Raw genomic sequence first — 20,055 nt, 5'->3', positions numbered from 1 at the left:
TTCATTTTATGTATGTATTTATTTGTTTGTTTATTTTTCGCCAAAATGCACCTAGATTTAATTGAAATCCACAATATTTTTATTTTGATTCCAAAGGCAAATGCAGGGTTTGAATATTTGGTACGGTGGCACCTAATTTTAGGGAAATGCACCCCAGGTTTCAATTGCAGAAACTCAACAACATGAACACGTAAGGGTTCTCGATGGGTGAAAAACAAGCAACTGTAAATCTGAGATGAGCTCAATCATTGGCTATGGCCAATACAACCCTTGTTGAATATCCTAAAGAAGTTAGCGCTGGTGTATGCAGTCACGTCAAACGGGTAGCTCGCAAACAAGCAATAACCAGGAAGTTGAGTTAAGGTATCGCAAAAACTTGGTGACAGATGATTTGATTAGACGACGCAATTCATGTATGCCAGCCTGGAATTTGCAGAAAGGTAGAGAGACAGGCCTCAAAAATTCTGGGAGGAATATTTATATACTGACTAGATAAAGATACACCTTGATTAAAGTCATCTTGATACCAAACATCTGCGAAAAAGGTCAATGGAGGTCATGTTTTGGATGCTTCTGGGAAAGGCTTCCTTGTGTTTGTTAATCATGTAACACATGACAGCAGCAGCAAAATGAATTGAGAGGTGGACAGAAACATTTTGTCTGGCAATTAAATATGCAACCAAAGCGATTGGGATATACTCCATGCTGCAACTTGATAATGACCCGAACACTCGGCCAGCCGTGCAATGTTTTTTTTAGCAACTAACTTTTAGTTCTCAATAATATTGAGAAAGCCCACTCAATTGGATGTCGCTGTACAGATTCTCTACCGACTGACGGGGACAAGAGCTGAGGTGGACTACTTCACCGGAGGCGTTACTGTGGAGAGTTACGCATTGACCACCTGAGCCGGATTTTGAGGGGGACCAACTTCTCCTAAAAAGTCCTCCTGCAGCTTCATCAGAGTTCCATTATTTCCTTTGGGAGTTGGCACACATTCCATAACAGCCTGGTGTTCGATCTGAGAGGTGCTACCGTAAAAGCAGGTGCCATAACCCTGGTTGAGTTTCCTACCAGCCCATCTGATTATCCAACACAGGCCGCTCCCCCCTCCTGTTCATGACATGCTGACTGTTCACCCCCTGCCAGTCCATGACACCCCGCACCCCTTGGCCACTTACACACCATGTTGGCAGTCATGGCAGGGCAGGTGGCCAAGCTGTCAGTCAAAGCCCCGTGGCCGCGTGGCAACACCATAGACACCAATTACCACGCAGCAGGGGCACGGTCTGGCAACCGCATGGCAACCGCATGGCCCAATCAGGGAGCTCATCAACAGGGACCAGAGAAGGCCAACAAAAGTGAACTGGCACATCGGTGTGTGCGTGCACACGGCATGACCAAGTTATCCAAAAGCAGCTTGCGTGTCCAAAGACAGGTAGGCATTGTGTTGTTTTAATATCCGTTAGCTGACTGCAACATGAATTTCCTATTCAAAGCACTACATTTATCTCCATCTATTGGCTGATACTGACCACACAGATGTGACTCCTAACAGCCTTTCACCAATCAAGCATGAGCGCCTCAAAAAAAAAAAAAAAAAAAAAAAAAAAAAGACAGAACCCTCAATGACTCATGCCCGAAACATGTTACAAATTTGGTGCTGGTTTAAAATGTGGCCCCAAAAACACAAATTCATAGCTTTGAAGTCATTTTTGTTCATTTGTGTACATACTATTTGTCAATAGATTCAGCTCCAGTATGAAAAGTAGTGGTCAGAAAAATAAAAATGCTGATCAATGAGACATATTTCAGCACAAACAACAATCGGACAAATGGATGAAAAAGGGTTTTAAGAAATATATGAATGCAAGTGATGTTCCCTTACCATAAGAAATAATTCAGGCTTTTATTATTATTGAAGTTATTACATTTTGTTATTTTTTTTAAACTCTTATTTTATTTGTACGTTTTTTATATAACTATTTTATAGTTTTATAGTTTAGAAAGCTAATGCTGCCACTAAACTGGAGCTCTCAACATTTCTTTCAGTTTCACATTTCAAAGCAAAATGGCCGAAAAGGCGGTCAAACTAAGAAGCAAATACATTTTACGACTTAAAATTGTGCGCGTCTATATGAATCTATGTAAGTATATCTATCGATCAATTAATGTGTGTGTGTGTGTGTGTGTGTGTGTGTGTGTGTGTGTGTGTGTCAGAAAATATAATGTTCCAGACCTTGTTGTCTTTTGCAGCAAAGAACACAAATAGTGTGGCACACAATGTCTGTAAGGGGTAAAATAGTTTTTAATAAAACCAGTGAGTTGCAACCTCAATTTCATTTTGATGAATTTCCTCCTGTGGGAGTGAGCCAGGCAGAGGGTGAGAGCGTGGAAAGGAGTGCGGGCGGGTGTGGGAAGTGGGAGTAATGGGGGGGCTGGAAGGCAGAGAGAATTTTCATGATTGTTATTTTTGTTATTATACACAGCAAGAAGGGGGTTGTGGGGTAGGAGATAAACGGCAGTGGTTAATCAGAGGCATTTTGTGAAGCGCTCCATTATGGGGGCCGGTTGGGGACGTCAAGGGGGTTATTTTCCAAGGATCTTTGGCCCCGGTAATTAAGCTTCATTCACTAGGCCCTGTTCCCCAAATTAAAAAATTTGTCATTAAGTGGAATTTACCATAATGCCTTTTTATCTGCTGGCAGTACAGTGTGAGTGCGTCGGTTTGTGTGTGTAGGGTCGAGAAGTAGCAGGTGGGAGTGGGAGGGCTAAGGAAGAACCAATAACAGTCGCACACGAATACATATTGCGCGCGCGCACACACACACACACACACACACACGCACACGCGCACACTCAGAGATGGGGCAAATTGAAAAACTGAAATAATCCTGGACAGCACCGTTCATTTGCATGAGCCAACAACACATAGACATGCAAACGCACACACCAACCCCCCATTTAGTCCTTCAAATCCACAGCCTCTGGGATAATTAAATAATAGCGCTTTAAAGTTTTAATTTACATGGGAGACACACGCGCACGCGCCAACGTACGCATGCACCAGGACGTCCGGTGAGATAGCCTTTGATGGAGAGAGAATGATTGAAGTAGCAGAAAGCTGCGTCTCTTAAGACTTTCTAAAACAATACAATTATTAGTCTTTAATTAGAGCGGCCCCTCTGAAGAGACGGGGGACAGAAGAACAATAGAGGATTAGAAGCACGGCTGCTAATACAGTCCTTTATTGCTTCATTCAAATACAGCTCGTGAACGCATCCACAGCTGTTCTTTTCCACAAGCAATGCATTGCTTTTTGTTCGTTGTGTCATGCAGGGATCTGCCACTGTAGCCCCAATACGATATGGTAGAATTGGCACTTTAGGCTTGGAATACAGGAAAGCCAAAAACGGGGTTTGGAGAGCAGCTCACCCAAAGAAATGACGCCATCACTTAGCTGCCAGTTAGAAATCAATCGATCAATAAACGGTTAAGCGAGACCTCGCCATGAATCGTAAGCGAGTGAGCACTGCACATCTACCAGATCACTGTAACAGAAAACCTGAGGCCCTGTCTTGGGTTTAGAGGCTCCACATACAGCGCTGTGCATACTGTACTCTATTATTTTGTATTATTGGCCAAAAACATGGCACGATTGTAAAGAAAATGCCACAAAGGGATGAATTGGGTAAGAGTTAAAAAGAAAAAGGGGATAAATAGAGACTGTAAATGATCACCATCTTTCATTGACTGAACGCATAGATTTCTGCGATAGATACTCTTGACTAGGGCTGGCCGATATGGTTGAACAGGGTATCACGATATTATTTCATATCAGTTGATCCCGATCGATGTAGTATTGAATATATATTTTGTTATTCTTCAAAATAAGGACCTGGAAAAAAAGATAGACTTTACGTATTTTTATTTTAAAATAGAATATTTAATCATGAAAACAAGGTCACACAACTGTGAAAGACTGTTCCGAATTATGTAATTTATTGCCTTTTTAACATATTTTGTTTTGTTCATTTTGATGATAAAATAAGTTCAAATCAATTAAATCAACCAATCAATCAAACATCAACCATTTCCATTCTCTCCAGCCCTCTGGCCTTCTTTTCTATTATGGTACTCCCTCATGCCTTTTCTCTCCTGGTCCCGTCACACAAAGGGCCAACATAATACAATACAAAGAAGAGAAACAGGCACGAGACAGTCCAATACAATTACTATTGATCACTCTGCTAGAGGAACCAAAATCCAGTCACCTGACAAATGTTGTCCAGCCACAAAATATTTTTAGATCAAAATGTGTTTTTTGTTCACGCCAGACAGTTAACAGTGAGCACGCGAAAATATTGTTAAAATCCATTGCTTTGCCATTCCCTGATTCGTGGACAAGAATGTAAAAACTCACATTCCAATAAAGTTGGGTAGACTGTAAAATAAATAAATAAATAAATAGGAATAGAATGATTTGCAAATCCGTTTCAACCTATTTTTAACTGAATACATAAACAAGGACAAGATAATGTTGAAAAGTATAAATAATATTCACACATTTTTAATTTGATGCCTGGAGCATGTTCCAAAAAAGCTTTCCTTTGTGTTACACCCCCTTTCCCTTTCACAATACTCAATAACTGTTTAAAAACTGAGGACACAAATTGTTGAAGCTTTGTATGTGGAATTCTTGCCCATTCTGTCATGATCCGGGGGACTCCATAATGTGCATAACATCTTGAATGGGAGACAGGTCTGGACTGCTGGCAGGCCTCACACTGGTTAAGTACGAAGCCACACTGTTGTTAACGCGTTCAGAATGTGGTTCAGCATTTTCGTGCTAAAATACTGTGGAAGACAGTATGTTGCTCCAAAGCCTGCGTGTAACTTGCAGCATTAATGGTGTCTTCACAGATGTGCAAATTACCCATTCCATGGGCACTACCACACATTCATAACATCACAGATGCTGGCTTTAGAACTTTGCGCCGATAAAACTCTGGTGGGTCCTTTTCCTCTTTGGCCCAGAAGACACGACATCTATGAACACTAAATACAGTATCTTGACATTATACAGGTAGAAAATTATTTGCAAATCATTGTTTTTCATTTACATTTACACAACATCCAAACTTCATAGGAATTGGTGTTTGTACTAAAAATATACTAAACCACTGTCTGCGAATGAAAAACCTTTTTGGGGTGTTGCCAGCTGTGCAGAGTGGCTGACAGTTTGAATGAGGTCGCTGCATGTGGTACTCTATCTGCTGCAAATGAGTCAGATTCTGCTGCACAATCACAGACTGACGTGTGGACTCAAGACAAACAGACCTGAGAGGGATAAAGATATTCAGGTGGAGAGACAAGATGGATACTTCAAACCGTTTCTCCATATGAACATTTGTTACGGGTGGCCGAAATAAAGACGTGTGAATGGCTGCACGCCGTTTGAAGGATCCCCCAGTGAGAGATTCTCAGAATTCCATAGATACCAACATGGTCAAATACCTGTTTGCTTTATATCATTTGTTCTCTTAATACGATACATTTGCTTGTCATTACTTGCTTGTCAAAAAATGTCATTAATACGAGGGCCCAACCGTTTAATCGGACGATTAATGGGCCAATATTAGTTCTTTTAAAATCCCATTCAACATAATTTTCTTAGGTTTTTTTTTATACACATTACAACAAAGAACAAACAATGATTAAAAAAAAAAAACAAAGTTTTGTCAATTTTTCTCTCTGTTGTAAAATTAAACAAATAGATACTCAAGGACAAAGTAATGTAAAACAGTTAAAGTTCTGCCTATATTTCATATCGTTACGGTAAGTGTTAAGGGACAACACCAACATAAATACAAAATATGTTATTCATTGTATACATACTTTTTTAATTGGGATAAATCGGTTCTCCGAATTTTACTCTGCCAAATATCGGAGTCGGCATTGGCCTCAAAAAAATCCACAGCGGCTGGGCCCCACTTACTACCTCTTATCCGAACAAGCCAGTTTGCTCTCTGCATTGAACTCACTCTTCTCATTTAATTTTCTTAATAATATGGAGCAACCGCTTTAATTGGGCTGACCTGGAAAACTAATTTACAAAACTGGGCAGCGATGACAATGATATAGAGCAATGGTGCCCATAACTTGCCCAGAAAACTATATCTCATATGTCAATTCCAATAAATCCCATGCACATTATAATTTATTCAAGTGTCTTTGCATCAGTCCAAGTAGAAACACTCAACTTTGTTAATTATATTCGATATTGTTTTGTTTGAACAGTAAACACGCATTCAGGGACCAAGTACAATTGGGTGCTTCAACTTGTGTTGGATCACCAAAGTGCACACGGCCCAACAGAAGAATTGAAATAAGTGTGCAAAGACAGTGGAAAGCCAAAGCGTGTTTTCAATGTATGATGCCTCACCAAAACCCAAAGTGTGAAAAGCCCTGCATATATACACACACACACACGTGTCATGTTGAACGACAATCAAGCGTGTGTGTGACAGTGTATCTGTTTGTATATGAGTGTGTTTGTCTGACAGCCTGTTCAGAAATACCAATGACTCAACTCCCCAACGAGCAGGTAACTATCTCCTTGGCTCTGATTTTATCCACGACAATTAATTTTTTTCCCCAACACGCCGACTTCGGCTTTATCGTCGGCCGGCATTTCATTTAACCATAATCCGTGGGATAAAAGGGAAGCCTTTCTTTTTAAATGCACTGCCGTGTGTGTATGCAGGAAAATGTCCACGAGCAAAGACTTGAATTTTATGGACACATACAATGCTTAAAAAGCTGGTGCTGGTAGAGCTACACTGATGCTCCAAAATCAAGTCTGTACCTGGTTTGACATACTAGGTGGATTTCTTCCCACATCTCTCAAATTGTCGGTCCCTCATTTGGACAGATGCGACAAAACTATCTTTTTAGTGAGCCACCTCAGCGCTACATGGACCAAAAACAAAGAAACCGAGAAAACACGATGGCAATTCTGAAAACTGGAGTAGCCTCACATACTTCGGGTTGTTTTGAATTAAATATAAAATTAAATCTAGAAAAAAAATAAAAATAGGATTATCAATGCATGCTGGGGTGAAATGTGCTGGCCAGTGTCAGAAAGCGCGTCTCCGGGAGCAGGACATGGGTCCTGCAACATTGAAAGACCCTAAACTCACAACTAAAAACAAAACAAATACTGCTGAAAAAACAGCATTGGACTATTCCACAGTGGCCTTCCACGAGTGCTGTTCTAAATTCTACTTTACTGTGGAAGCAGTTGAAATGCAATCTGGAGAAGGCTCCCTGCAACCCAGAGACTGCTGGAGCAGTTTGTTCACAAGGAGTGGTCCAAAATGCCCATCGTCAGGTGCAGATAACTCATTGAGACCTTCAAAAAATTATGACTTACATGTATTTCATCAAAGGTTATGCAAAACAATATTAAGTTAAGGGCACCCTCATTTTTTGCCTGGACCAGTTTGACTTTTTTCAATACACCTGATTTCCATAAGTGAATTTCCAGCATTTTTAAAATGTATTCCAGGTTAGCCAGGGACAAGCCGAAAGGAGAAGAAGATTCCAGGTTAGGCTTTGGTCAGTTTCAAGAGTAGCAACCATTTGGCACATCAATTATAAAAGCAAGTAGTAACATGTGGCGAATACATTCGTAAACGACAGCTGACAAACAAGCACTCTCAACCGAGGGGCCAACATGGACATTGAAACACTGCACTGCAATTACAGCGAGTGCCAGTTAAGCCAGACCGGGCCCAGCTGGTCTGTGCCTGACGAGGCCTTTAATTAAGAGACACCAGGAGAAGTCTTGGAATGGCCAACGTGCGCACAGTGAGGAGTCTCTGGAGGGGACATAGCAACACAGTCGCGCGTGTGGAGAGGTGGGCTCCACTACTGCCAAAAATGCAACACACACATTTACACAAGCACAAGTGGGATCTTGTAAAACAACAAACAACAACACACAAAAAAAAACAAGTCCACTAAATATATGCATACGTGCGTTTACATGTGCATCTGTGTGTCTGATCTTGTGACTGCAACAAAACACTCTTCGTTTGCTGGTGCTGGTGGTCACGCAGAAATTTGGGTACACCAAGAAAATCGCATTAAGGGATCCGTGACCTCTTTTGCTCAACGCCCAGCCCAACCCTCAACTTCCTTTTCCTCATTTGAAACATGCATTAATATTAATACATAAACCTCTAAAGCCCCTTGGCTTTAATGCCACAACCCCGCCCCTAAAATAAAACACCACCTAGGGCTACTAGTTAATAAAGCCCTCTTGACGACCCCTGCCGGCCCCGCAATCAACGACGCACAGTAAGGGGAAAGTTGTCCGTCCAAAATGAAAGTAGAGAAATTAATACAGTCTCTTGGGACAGCCTGTCGCTGTCACTGAACAATCACACCCCCACCCCACACCATAAATAGATTTCCTATCAAGTGATTGATCTATTAAAAGGTAAATGGTGTCAGAAATCACCTATGATACTTTTATATCTCTCGCTTTATTCCAGATACATGACAAAAATACTGTACCTATACAATTTAAACAGATTTTAAAATTGATTTTCAAAAAATAGATTGGGTGCATCACAAGTGGGTTTACAGTCAATAAATCGTACTTTTTTGTACGTAAAAATGTGCCATTAAGGCGTTACGGTTGTTCACTTTTATTTAATTTAACCTTATGCGTTTCTTCATGAGTGTTCATGTCATCCATGAGCTTTGGGGGACAATGTCCCCTGAGGGTTAGCTAAAAAGAGATCTCTGTGAGATATTCTGGTAAAGGGGTACAAAATATGCATCAAAAGTAAACTGCAAATAGGATCCACAATTTACTACCAATTCTGCCAGGCTACAATAATATCAACCAAAGATTTCGCCGCCGCCCCCTGCCAAAAAAAACTTTAACATGTTTAACTGTGCCACACTAAAAATAATTTAGCATTTCTGACTTTATAAGGAACAAGAGAGAGACAGTGAAAGTTGGAGTTGACGAGGGCACGCTTATTGGGCTCCCCTCAGGCATGCTGCGGGGACACCGATTCACATCAGTTTCACATATGTACAAAAAGTATAAAAGAATACGAGTTGATGTACCAAATAAACCTTTTCTTGAAGCTATAAACCTCAATCTAACTGTCAACACGCATTAGAAGACAGCTGGGCTGCACTTCAATATTTTCATCTCCATTAAGTTCCTGCTGTTTATAGTAAAGAACAAAAAGCCACATAAATACAAATGAGCACCTGCAACCACAGCTGGTTCTGGTTATTTTTACTTTCCCCCAAAAAAAGACATTGTGACATTTTCATACATTATTTGACAAACATTGCTTTGAAACGGAGTGGCTTACACAATCTACATATCAATTAATGGCGGGAATTTTTTTTAGTAACGACAACTAATACTGGGAGTTATAAACACATTAAAAAATGTGAGTCAATAGGTATAGTAGAAATTTATTTCAAGGCCAATTCTGCACAAATATCTAAATATATCATTGCTTTAATTACAGTAGCACTCATAAATACTTACAATGTGAAGAAAAATGTAATGTGACAGCGATGGGCACCGCCACAAACCGCAGCGTCATTTGGATTGAAAACCCAATTTTTCCCGCAACCGCACCAGTCCGTATGTGGCATTGTGCTTGACCTGACTAAGAGTTTCACATACGGCACCGCACAAACCGAAACCAAAATCTCAGACTTGGGATGAACCGGGTCCAACAACAGCGTAGCCGTGCACCAACTTCTTTCTCCGCTTCATCTCCGCAAATATTTCCCTAATTTCTATCAGACAATAATACACTTGGGTCTGTCCAACTACAGCATTAAAATAGACCCAAAAAGTAAATTACAAAAACTAAATAGTTGTCCAGATTATTTTCATCAATGGGAAAAAACGGCAGCAAAACATAACTACATAAGAGTGAAAATATAGCGCAAGCAAAACATTATCTGTTCAGTATTTCTGAAATGAATGAAATATTCATAAATCCATGTGTGCATTTAATAATATAGACGGTGACAGCAAAATGTAAATAAAAACTGACGTTTTTTGATTAAAACGTATTTTGTATTTAAAAACGACTGGCACAAGAATGTTACCATTCTAATATATAAATACACATTTGCTCATATAAGGTGGATACAGTATTCTCATTTGCATATGCCCTGTAAAAACTGGATAATAATAATTTTAAAAAAAACTGGCACAGCATTTTCGTGTGTGTGCGCGTGTGTGTGCGTGTGTCTGTTCAAACACACTGTGTGGTAGTGTGGGTGTGGCGTTACACCTCGTGTGGCACTGGGCAGCCAAGATAAGCACTGATCCTATCCATGCCTCCCTTCTGCAGTGCCTGCCCGCCCACCCACACACAACTCACACAGACACACACTTCTTTACACTGCCAGTTACGTGTTACTGTAATCTCATTTTAGAATACCAATGTCCAAAACATGATCACAAACACTCAGAACTGCAGCAACCAAATGCAGTGTACCCATTGCGTCTGTATTTGCACTGCAGCCTGGCAAGCGAGTTAGAACCCAGAAAGTTCCAAACATACAACGGGGCTAGTAAGGAGTCAGACAGTAGATTGTGGCAAAAGAACAAAGTCAAACGCATCCCTGATAATATAAGTAGGGAAAACACCTTGAAACATGAAAATTATGCTTCTTTCAATTCAGCGCGTGCACGCACGCATGCACACACACACACACACACACACATCGAGTGAGCCTCGTACAAAGTTTGGTGAGCACTTACCACAACTGGAGGGGCAAAGGGAGACAAGAGAGTGTGACCACTGAGGGAGAGAGTTGAACCACTTATTCAAAGTTTAGCTTCAGCACACTCCCCTCCTTTGCCCCAAAGTCATTCACATCTCTTAGGGTACAAGCCGGATTTTGGGGAGGTCCGGTTTTGTTCCCTCTGGTTGCCTTTGGATGCAGATTGAGCTCGCCCTGACCACTTTTACACACTTTTTCCACTCACCTTTTAGAGGAGCTAAGGGTGGAAGGAGAGGCTAAGTTAAGCAAATGGGATTTGAAAGTCATGCAGAGGAGATGTTAAGGCTTACAAACACTATTAGGCGCACTGCGCATACTTGTTAGGCATACACACATGCACACAAACAAAAAAAGGATGAGAAAAAGAAACAGGGAAATTACAAACGTGAGCATAATATTCCGTTTCAGAAACCTGCACCCACACCTGAAAACCGAAAGAAAGAAGGAATCTCGAAAACTGCCTCTGAGTAGCGGGACATATTTACATGTGGTTGCATTACTTTTTGCATAGTTTAATGCCAGGAACCATCACGTGGCCTCATTGGTGGTGACAACTTGACTGGTGACGTGTACAAGGACCCCCCCCCCTTCCCTCCCCAGCCAGTACAACACACACACACACACACACACACACACAAACACACACGCATGCTATATACTACATTATAACGAAATATGAATAAAGCCCTTTTATGACAGCTCCACAAGATACAAGCATGTCATGACAACACAAAATCATTTCGCAACGCATTTCTGGGCCATATAATTTTAACACAATGCATATTGTGGATGTGGTTTCCAGTGATGTAGAACTGTACTGCATCATACTCAGTACTGCCTCGACAATATACAGTATACAGTAATAGGAAGAGCTCTCTGTGAGAAGCAGTGGAGATCAAGACCGCATTACACTAGAACCACAATAATAAACAGAGTTAAATTAATAACACTCTGACTGTGTCAATAAAAACAGGCAGAATTTTTCACACAGCATTTGTTCTACATAGCAATACATTGTGCAGGTTTTCAAAATGCTCTGGTCGATTGATGAATCCAGTAAATAATGTATCTTTGTGAGCATATCTTCACCCACACGTAATTAACACCAGTAAACCTGCAAGTATGACATACTGTACATCCACTCTATGTTTGAAAGCTGAAGACATGTGTCCAGACTTTTCTTGAGTGTGGCTGAGCACTACCAGTGGTTTGCACCAAAAGCAAATGCTTTGTATTTTAAGTTGGGGCTGTGAAATTAATTTAAATGGAATCACGATTTCCATTTTGGCTTATCACGATTTTAAAATCATTATAATCAAATAAAACGTATTAATATGCGGCACGGTGCAAGGTATCTACAAATTCCTAAGATTGTAAAAGTACTCTGAATGCACCATGTTAGCAGTGCAGCAAGCATGTGACGTGAATGTGATTCAGCCCTCCCCGAGTGTGCTTCAAGCTGTTTAATGACACTAATTGGGATAACCGTAAATCTAAACACACGACAAAAAGAATTACACACACTGGATTAGTTACATTAAGTACAAGACAAGCTCTGTTTTAAAAAAACTCACCAGTGCTAATGCTCAAGCTAATGTTAAATGCCACTGACATGCAAGCATAAAATTGACATTGGCCAACATTCCCACACAAACACATTAGAAACAATACTCAAAGCTAATGGACATTTTCTTTCTAATCTGTGAAAAACGGGTTCTATTCATAGAGCTAATTTGCAACTTTCTTCATCTATTTCTTCTTCTACTCCGATTGTAAGGGTGTAATCCACACTGCCGCTAATGTGCGCACAACAGGATCACACGGGATTTGTTTGTTTTTATGATTATTTCAGTATATTTTTATTTTCATCACATTATTTTCTGGTAGTTCCGACTTTTATTTCAAGTTCAGTTTTCAAGGATTCAAGGAATTTTGAATTACAACGCACATGAGATGAAATACGATATCTGAGGTCCCGCGTTAGCCCAGTTAGTCTTGAGACTTGTGGAAAGAAAATTGAATAAATACGATCACACTGAAAAAGATATAAGGGAAATGCTTATCCACGGTTTGAATGTGCGAAAGCATTCAATGTAGCAGAATGAAAATACAGGATGCTTAAATTTCAAATTATATTTACAAGGTCATTTCACAATCGACAAAACAAATAGAGCGTCTATGAATAACGTGTTCACCGTGCAGGGATGAATGGGCATGACATCATGGCAGATTGGAGTATTGGAGCTTTGGCATTAGAATAAATGATATAAAGTCAGTGAATAATCATTTATATTGAGTATGATTTCAATATCAATCAAAGTTAATTTTTTTTTTCCATAATCGCCCGGCAAGTCATGTTTTTCTACCTTAAGAAGAAAGTGGATATGCAAGACCACAAGTAATCTCATAAATCAATCACATTAATTCGATTTTGAATGGCCACACCAATATGCATCCTCCTCTTTGAGTAGGTATGGCATTGGAACACACACACACACACACACACACAGTCACCAAACGAAACAATGGCATTCCATGAATGCGGCAGAAGAAGCCGTTTTATCAGAACATGGCATTTTTTCATGAAAACAAAAGCACATGAAGAATTTTTAATATAGCAAACTGTCTCTCGCGACACTTACAGCCTACCTTGAGGGACGTCAGCTCAGTGAGAATCTCAAGGATTAACACAATAATAAGCTGATTAGAAAAAGGGCTCAATGTTTTGCAAATATTTAGTTACCCAGAGAAATTACATGGAGGGAACATTAGCCTCCTGGATCCTCAATTTAATTTCATGATTAATATAGCATATAATGGCAAAAGGAGCAATTCTTCTGTGACAAATGCATCAGCTCAAGACAAATGAGGCTCGTCCATGAAATTTTCAACTTTCATTTAATTTTGGAGAGGGGGGGCAAAATACACCGCCCCGTCTCACTCACTTTCAGACCCCTTTCACACCCCACATGTGCAGACAAGAGGTCAAGCTCCAAAGATCACAGAAAGGAGCCAGACGACACAGTGAGAAAAGGCAGCCAAAAGGAGGGGACACCGGAGTTCCAAATTCCTCCTTTCCCGCAAAAAAAGCAGGCCCAAAGTCTCAGCTACAGGCGCCCTCCTTTACAAAGCCCGTGTGCGGAAGTCAGGGAGCACTGTTGCAGAAACAGCCCAGGGAAATTCAAATGAGGAAGAAGCGGTGCAAGAGACAGAGGGAGGGAGAATGGGGGAGACAGCGAGGGAGGACAATAGTGAGGAAATTGGATGAAAGAATGAGATGGAGGCACCGTAGGTAGCAAGGAGGGGAGTAGGTGGGACGGTGGGGTTGGCTTGGAGGGGTTGCTGAGGCTGCAGGTTAAGATAATGTGTAGATCTGAAGAGATTTGCGCCAAACATTTTTATTCATTTTTTGATTACTCCCGTCCCTCCCGGCCCCCCTTACATTCTCCTTTGATGCTCTTGTCTTTCCGTTTTGTTTGTTTTTGGCATTAGTGTTACGTGTGTCTGTGTGTGCGTGCGGCACATGCATGCTGATGAGAAGTAGAATATTTTATAAACACAAATTGGCACAAGCCCACCACGTAAATATCAATACATGATGCACACAAACATACTTAAAGATGCATCAGAGAGTAAAACAGCCGAGCCGACAGTGCAGCAAATGCAGAGCGCTTGCTAATTTGCAAACAAAGATGTTACCTCCACAAAGGCAAGCCTTTTTCACTGCTTGTAAAAGGCAACATTTTTCTGTGTTACTGTTCTCCAAGATGGAAGTGACAAAGCTGAGCTGGCAATTTCCCACCTTTAAAGGCAGTGTCAGAGCCGTACCAGAGGCAGGACGACAGTTATGTGCCGGAACATTGTGCAATACCTGGACAGGAGTTTGGCATTCAAGACCTGACACTCACCTTTCATTCTGAGTGGCTGCTGTGTTGAACAGGGAGTCCTGCATTAGTCTCTATGTTAAAGGCCCGATTAGAAAATGACACATGTGACTTGTATCATAGCTGCATGCTGTCTGATGGTTGTTACAAACCAGGACGTGTCAAAATTGCTCAAGAATTCAAGGAGTTATAATGAACTTGGCACAAACACACCAAAGGTGGCAGTTATATACTGTACACGTCATCAACCAGCCAAGGCTTGCTTTAGCTGATGTCTATGGTCTCAGCAGCTACCTAGTAGCTAACAAGTAGCATGCAGGCTAACCCATCCAGCATTCAGGATGTTTGCCGTGAGGACTTATTACCACTATTCTACAAGACCAAAGTGTGCAATAACCGACCCAGATTCTACCATTGGCCACAATGAAACGTGAGATTCTATTTAAGGAAAGCCATTTGAAACTAAAAAGAACAACTATTCCACAGTGTCTGTTGATTATATTAAAACGTTTCCAAATTGAATGTCGGGCTTTGTAAAACGCTTTAGGCACCATATAGCGCAGATCACGCGCTACATAAGTCTTCTTCTTACATCTCATGTTTAAGGCAAGTTTTTTTTCCCCCAGCAAGTACCTATGTTTTGTCCATGGATCTATGTCATATTCAGTTACGAATCCAATCGGAAGTCAGCAGCACGATTGATGAATTGCAATTTTAGGAGTGAGTCTATCCACCAGTCAAGAAGAAGTATTTTATATGCCTCAACAGAAGGTAGCGCTTATGATATCATGCATCTAATTATACGAAAATGGATTCATGAATTCATTGTGCCCACCGTTTGCCATAAATGCTGAAGAAAGTTGTGTCATATTTTCTGAATGAGCCGGGCCACATACAACCAGAAATGGATCCAAAGAGTCAAGACAGGGATGGACAAGCGGCCTTTGAATAATTTCCGCCCCGCATAAATAAATAAATACTGGTCCTATGTGGCCCTCCCTGGAGCACCGATGAAAAATTCTGGCCTCCTTAAGCATTTAAGTTGCTCATTCCTGTTCTAAGAAGAAATAACGAGTAGTTAAACACAAACACACACACACACACACACACACCTGCATTGCTGTCACGACAGCCTTCCAGGTTGAGTGAAATGCATTGGTCTCCATCCTCGTTCCCTTGACCCAGGATCATCCATTTTTCCACAACATCCGAATTGGAGGAGTTGGATGAAAGGGATAAATCTGAATCAGATTTGTACTCCAACTCAGAATCAGATTGGGAGCTGCTTGAATCCAAAGTCACTGGAGTGATGACATTCACCTTTCTATGTGGTGTCTATTTAAAAAAAAAAAAAAGAGAGAACAAATTCTTAGGTGACATACAAAAAACAATCTACTTGTTGTACATTTAGCAACATCCAATCTTTTTTTAGACCGTGAATGACTGGAGACCAATTTACAGTGTACCCCGCCTCTCATCCCAAGTTAGCTGGTATGGGCTCGAGCTCTCTTGCGACTCTCAAAAATTGGATGGATGATCATTTAGGCATACAATAACTTTATGTATATCTGCCCAATAGAGCCCTCATATCAGTGTTAAATGACTATTGTGTAATTTTTTGGGTGGTGTAAAAATGAACGGCATCTATATTTTCGCTCCTCTACCATCTGTAACTGCTTCAGACAACAAAGTGTATGCAGGAAAGTGGTTAAGATTGCACGATTGTCTGTGTCTCATGTGTTGTGTTGTATTATTTTGTCATTTTTTGTTAGCTTTTCTTTTGATGGCGGCACGGACACCCTCAGCGGCTCATCTTGTTTTATGTTGAGAGGGAAGAAATTTCATCTGTTCATTTGACAAGTTGTATTCAATTCAATTCAATTTCATTTTGCAACAGCTGTATGAAATCTGGTAGTGGATGAGAATATCGCCTGCTAGACTCACGACCAAGGGCTATTCCGATCGCTCCTCGTCTTATGATAGTCAGACGGGCTTGAAGTTAGTTTAGTACAAGGAGGAAGATGCGAGGACATCAACAAACATTATTCCAATCGGTTGCGAGAGTCCAAATCTTACGTCAAACACCAGCGCCGGTACTTACAGGCCAAGCTGGTGATAGCCACTCGTTCGCTGGTGAACTCCAAGTTTATCTACCATGCAAGTCATCTAGTCCTCTCGAGAACATGCGCAATTTCTCCGTAACAAACCAGACCACTTGGCAACTCTGCATTTACCTTTGGGACCAGGGTGGATGTCAGCAGTGGGAGTCCACTGCCTCCCTTCAAGGCACAAACCCCATAGTCATCATCTGAAGAGGAGGAGAGACTTTCAGAGATGCTTATAACTTCGGGGCTGGAGTCAATGATGATGACGTCCTCAAATAGCGGTGATGGTCTTTGGACTTCTGGAACACTTTTTTCCTTCTTGCGTTTGACCCGTGTCTCACTCTTGTTGCATTGCTCCTGCAGCTTGACAGTCTTCAATGATCGTGGTCTGTTTTTGGCACAGTTTTCAAGGTCTACATCAATGACCATCTCTGTAGTCTTATCAACCGCATCAATCTCCTGGCTAGGCTGCTCCTCTCCATCTTCCGCTTCCAAATGCCCAGAGTTGGAAGAGTAGTGGAGCTGACTGTAGAGGTGGAACTCCAGCTCACTGATGGCCTCTGATGTCTCAGACTCATCCCCATCTCCCTGGTAGAGCTCATCTTCCAACACCTGCCGGTCCTGAGAGCCGCAATACATCACCACAAGGGAACCTCCGTACACAGATGCTCAGATGCAGACATACACGCTGCCCAGGCCACTCACACTATGAACACAAAAATGAAAACAACCAAAAATTGTGTCAAGATTATCATTATTTAAAATTAGTTTAAGAACACCGATTAACTTATTTTTACACTTGCATGACAGGAACTGAGCAGTGCTATGTGACACGACGCACCTTTCTCTTGCCTTTGCCATTTAAGTTACCGGTAATTTGTTTTTCGGTTTTACCAAAAGCAGTGGTTATTTTCTACTTAGATTTTCAAAATTCAAATGAAAACGATTATGTTTGACCTTCAGAGTCCTTTGTACAAGTCTCCTCCTTATGGAGCCTCACTAGACCGCGTAAACCATAGCGAATATGGACAGGATTAATGTGAATTTGGAAAACACGTGCGTTAGCGTCGCACCGGGAGTGACATCATGTGGTCAAAGAATGTGGCCTTTGGAGGATCTAGCCTGTGACAGTGTTGAAAGTGACCCTGGTGTTATTTTTCGACAGTCCGATACCGTATCACCAAAATACCGCTCAACCCTAATTACGATATTAACTATTATTATTCTATTTACGAAACCCTGATGGACAAGAGAAATAACGAGGGCAGATTCTGAATCCGTGAAAAAAAATACTGATTTTTATTAGCATCTCTGATAAAAAAAAATAATGTAAAAATTTGTTAACCTGTGGAATCTAAAATAGATTTGGCTGGTTCACCTGAGTTGCTCGTCAAAATTGATCCACATTTTCCCAGTCAAAATTGACCATTTTCAGTGCCCTTGGTGTAAAACTATTTGAAGTATTATCTTCAGGGTTTAGGAGCAAGAGTTCAGAAGCTGACAACAATTACAGGACAAATGTTGGCCTTGGTTCTGAAATCCATACGGGCTTGTTAACCAAGCTCAGGAGAACACGGTCGAGTTCCACTCCTCCCTCTTGTTTTAACTTGTTTCAGGGAGCTTCTTCTCTTTTTCTTTTTTAATTACAGCTTCTGTGCAAAGAAACACATTCTGTCAATTGATGGACAAGAACAAATCAGGGGGACTAGGATAATAATTATGTTGGAAGTTAATTTGCACAATATTTCCTGCGTGCATACACAGACACAGTGAACTGAGAAATGGCACAGGCCCATTGCCCTGTCTAGTCCAGCGTGTCTGTACCATGATGGCTGGGGATGATTGGCCTGTAAGAATGGCCACAGGCTGCAGAAACGCCACGCTAGGCTGTCACAAGCAGTCCAAGGGGATTAAAAAGACAGAAAAGAATATCAGACAATCTCTGCAAAAACCGTCTACTGTGTGAAAATTGAGATGATCGCAGAAACTGTAATGCGGTTTTTTTTTTAAAAACCCAACTGCAACACTTGCGAACCTAAAATTTGTGCATTCAATAAAGCGGAACGACTCAAAATTATGGTTCTAAGATAGAGATACGATCACGAGAATGACAAAATGGTATTGAGACGCCAGGAGTACACAAGCAGGCTTGCCTGCGTTTGAAGTAGGTAAAAAGTGACGTGTTGCATCATTTATTGTACAACAGCGTATATATGTATGTTTAAAAAATAGTATCCGGAAATCGTACTATGTATGCACGCATTCATCCTCGAAAATGCTCATCATCAGTACATACTAAAAGATTCGCACTCGAGCTATCTTGAATATATGTGGCAGAGGCAGTAGCCTTCGCGAGCAAAATGCTAACTAGCCGACAGACGCATTGGAGCGCATGTTGGCTCTGTCATAAAGCTATTTTAAGCCAAATAAAACGCAAACAAAACGCTTAGCTGTTATGTTGGTTGACAAATTGTATATCATGGGCTTTAATTTAAAAAATATCGAGCGATCTGACAAGCACGTGTCCTTATAGTTGTGTCCACGTGCTCGAAACAGCATAGCAGGATGTAAACAACAAGCACACCGGTCACGAAAACCCTTGAAGGGGGAAACATCAATCTCTGCATGTGTCCTACATCATGATGACGTGGTTTTATGTGTACATATACATCCACGGTCCACGGCCTTACCTTAAAACCCCAAACTGATGTCTGTGCTCACATATACAAAGTAAAGTCCCGACTTCTTCTGAAGGGAAACACCAAAGAGCACTTCCGGGTTTGTTCGACGGAATAAAAGGTTGGCCAACCAAAGTCCCGATTGTTGAGCTCTCCCCGGCCAACACTCGAGATTACAATGAGTCTTGCAAGGAAGCCAGACAGCAACGTGTAGCTGACATTATTCCGTACATTTTGAATTCCTTTTGATCATTGTTAAATTGTCAATATTTAACAGTCTATTTTTATGAGTGCTTGGTCGCTGAAGAAGTGAACAACTAAATCAAGTAGTGCGCCTGTAGTTATGTGCCATTTGTTTATGTATTTTTTAATATGTAACTTTAACTTTCATCGTTTTATGATGAACGAATTTCCCGGTGGTCACTGTTAGTGTCAATAGGTTGACACTGACAGTTCTACCATCGAACGGAACAGCATTTAGTTGCTCTGTCACTGTACATAACTGGCATAGAGAGATGAATAAAGATATATCTGTAATTCGTA

The 20,055-nt window shown here is 41.0% G+C and overlaps 1 protein-coding gene across 1 annotated transcript in view; it reads right to left on the bottom strand.

Moving 5' to 3' along the window:
• Window positions 1-19,637, bottom strand: part of zcchc7 (zinc finger, CCHC domain containing 7) — a 37,629-nt gene extending 17,992 nt beyond the window's left edge. Inside the window, exons 1-3 of the mRNA XM_086120461.1 lie at window positions 19,525-19,637; window positions 16,964-17,540; window positions 15,842-16,064 (exon numbers count right to left, since the gene is read on the bottom strand). Of these exons, the coding sequence (XP_085976587.1) occupies window positions 15,842-16,064; window positions 16,964-17,473 (733 nt within the window). The 5' untranslated portion in view covers window positions 17,474-17,540; window positions 19,525-19,637. The remainder of the gene's footprint in view (window positions 1-15,841; window positions 16,065-16,963; window positions 17,541-19,524) is intronic.
• Between the last annotated feature and the right edge of the window lie 418 nt (window positions 19,638-20,055).

Source organism: Hippocampus guttulatus, chromosome 9, assembly GCF_054856545.1.
Source record: "Hippocampus guttulatus isolate MCC_2025c chromosome 9, RoL_Hgut_1.0, whole genome shotgun sequence".
Lineage (NCBI taxonomy): Eukaryota > Metazoa > Chordata > Actinopteri > Syngnathiformes > Syngnathidae > Hippocampus > Hippocampus guttulatus.
The sequence above is the reverse complement of the archived record's forward strand: the minus strand, read 5'-3'. Positions and strand labels throughout refer to the sequence as shown.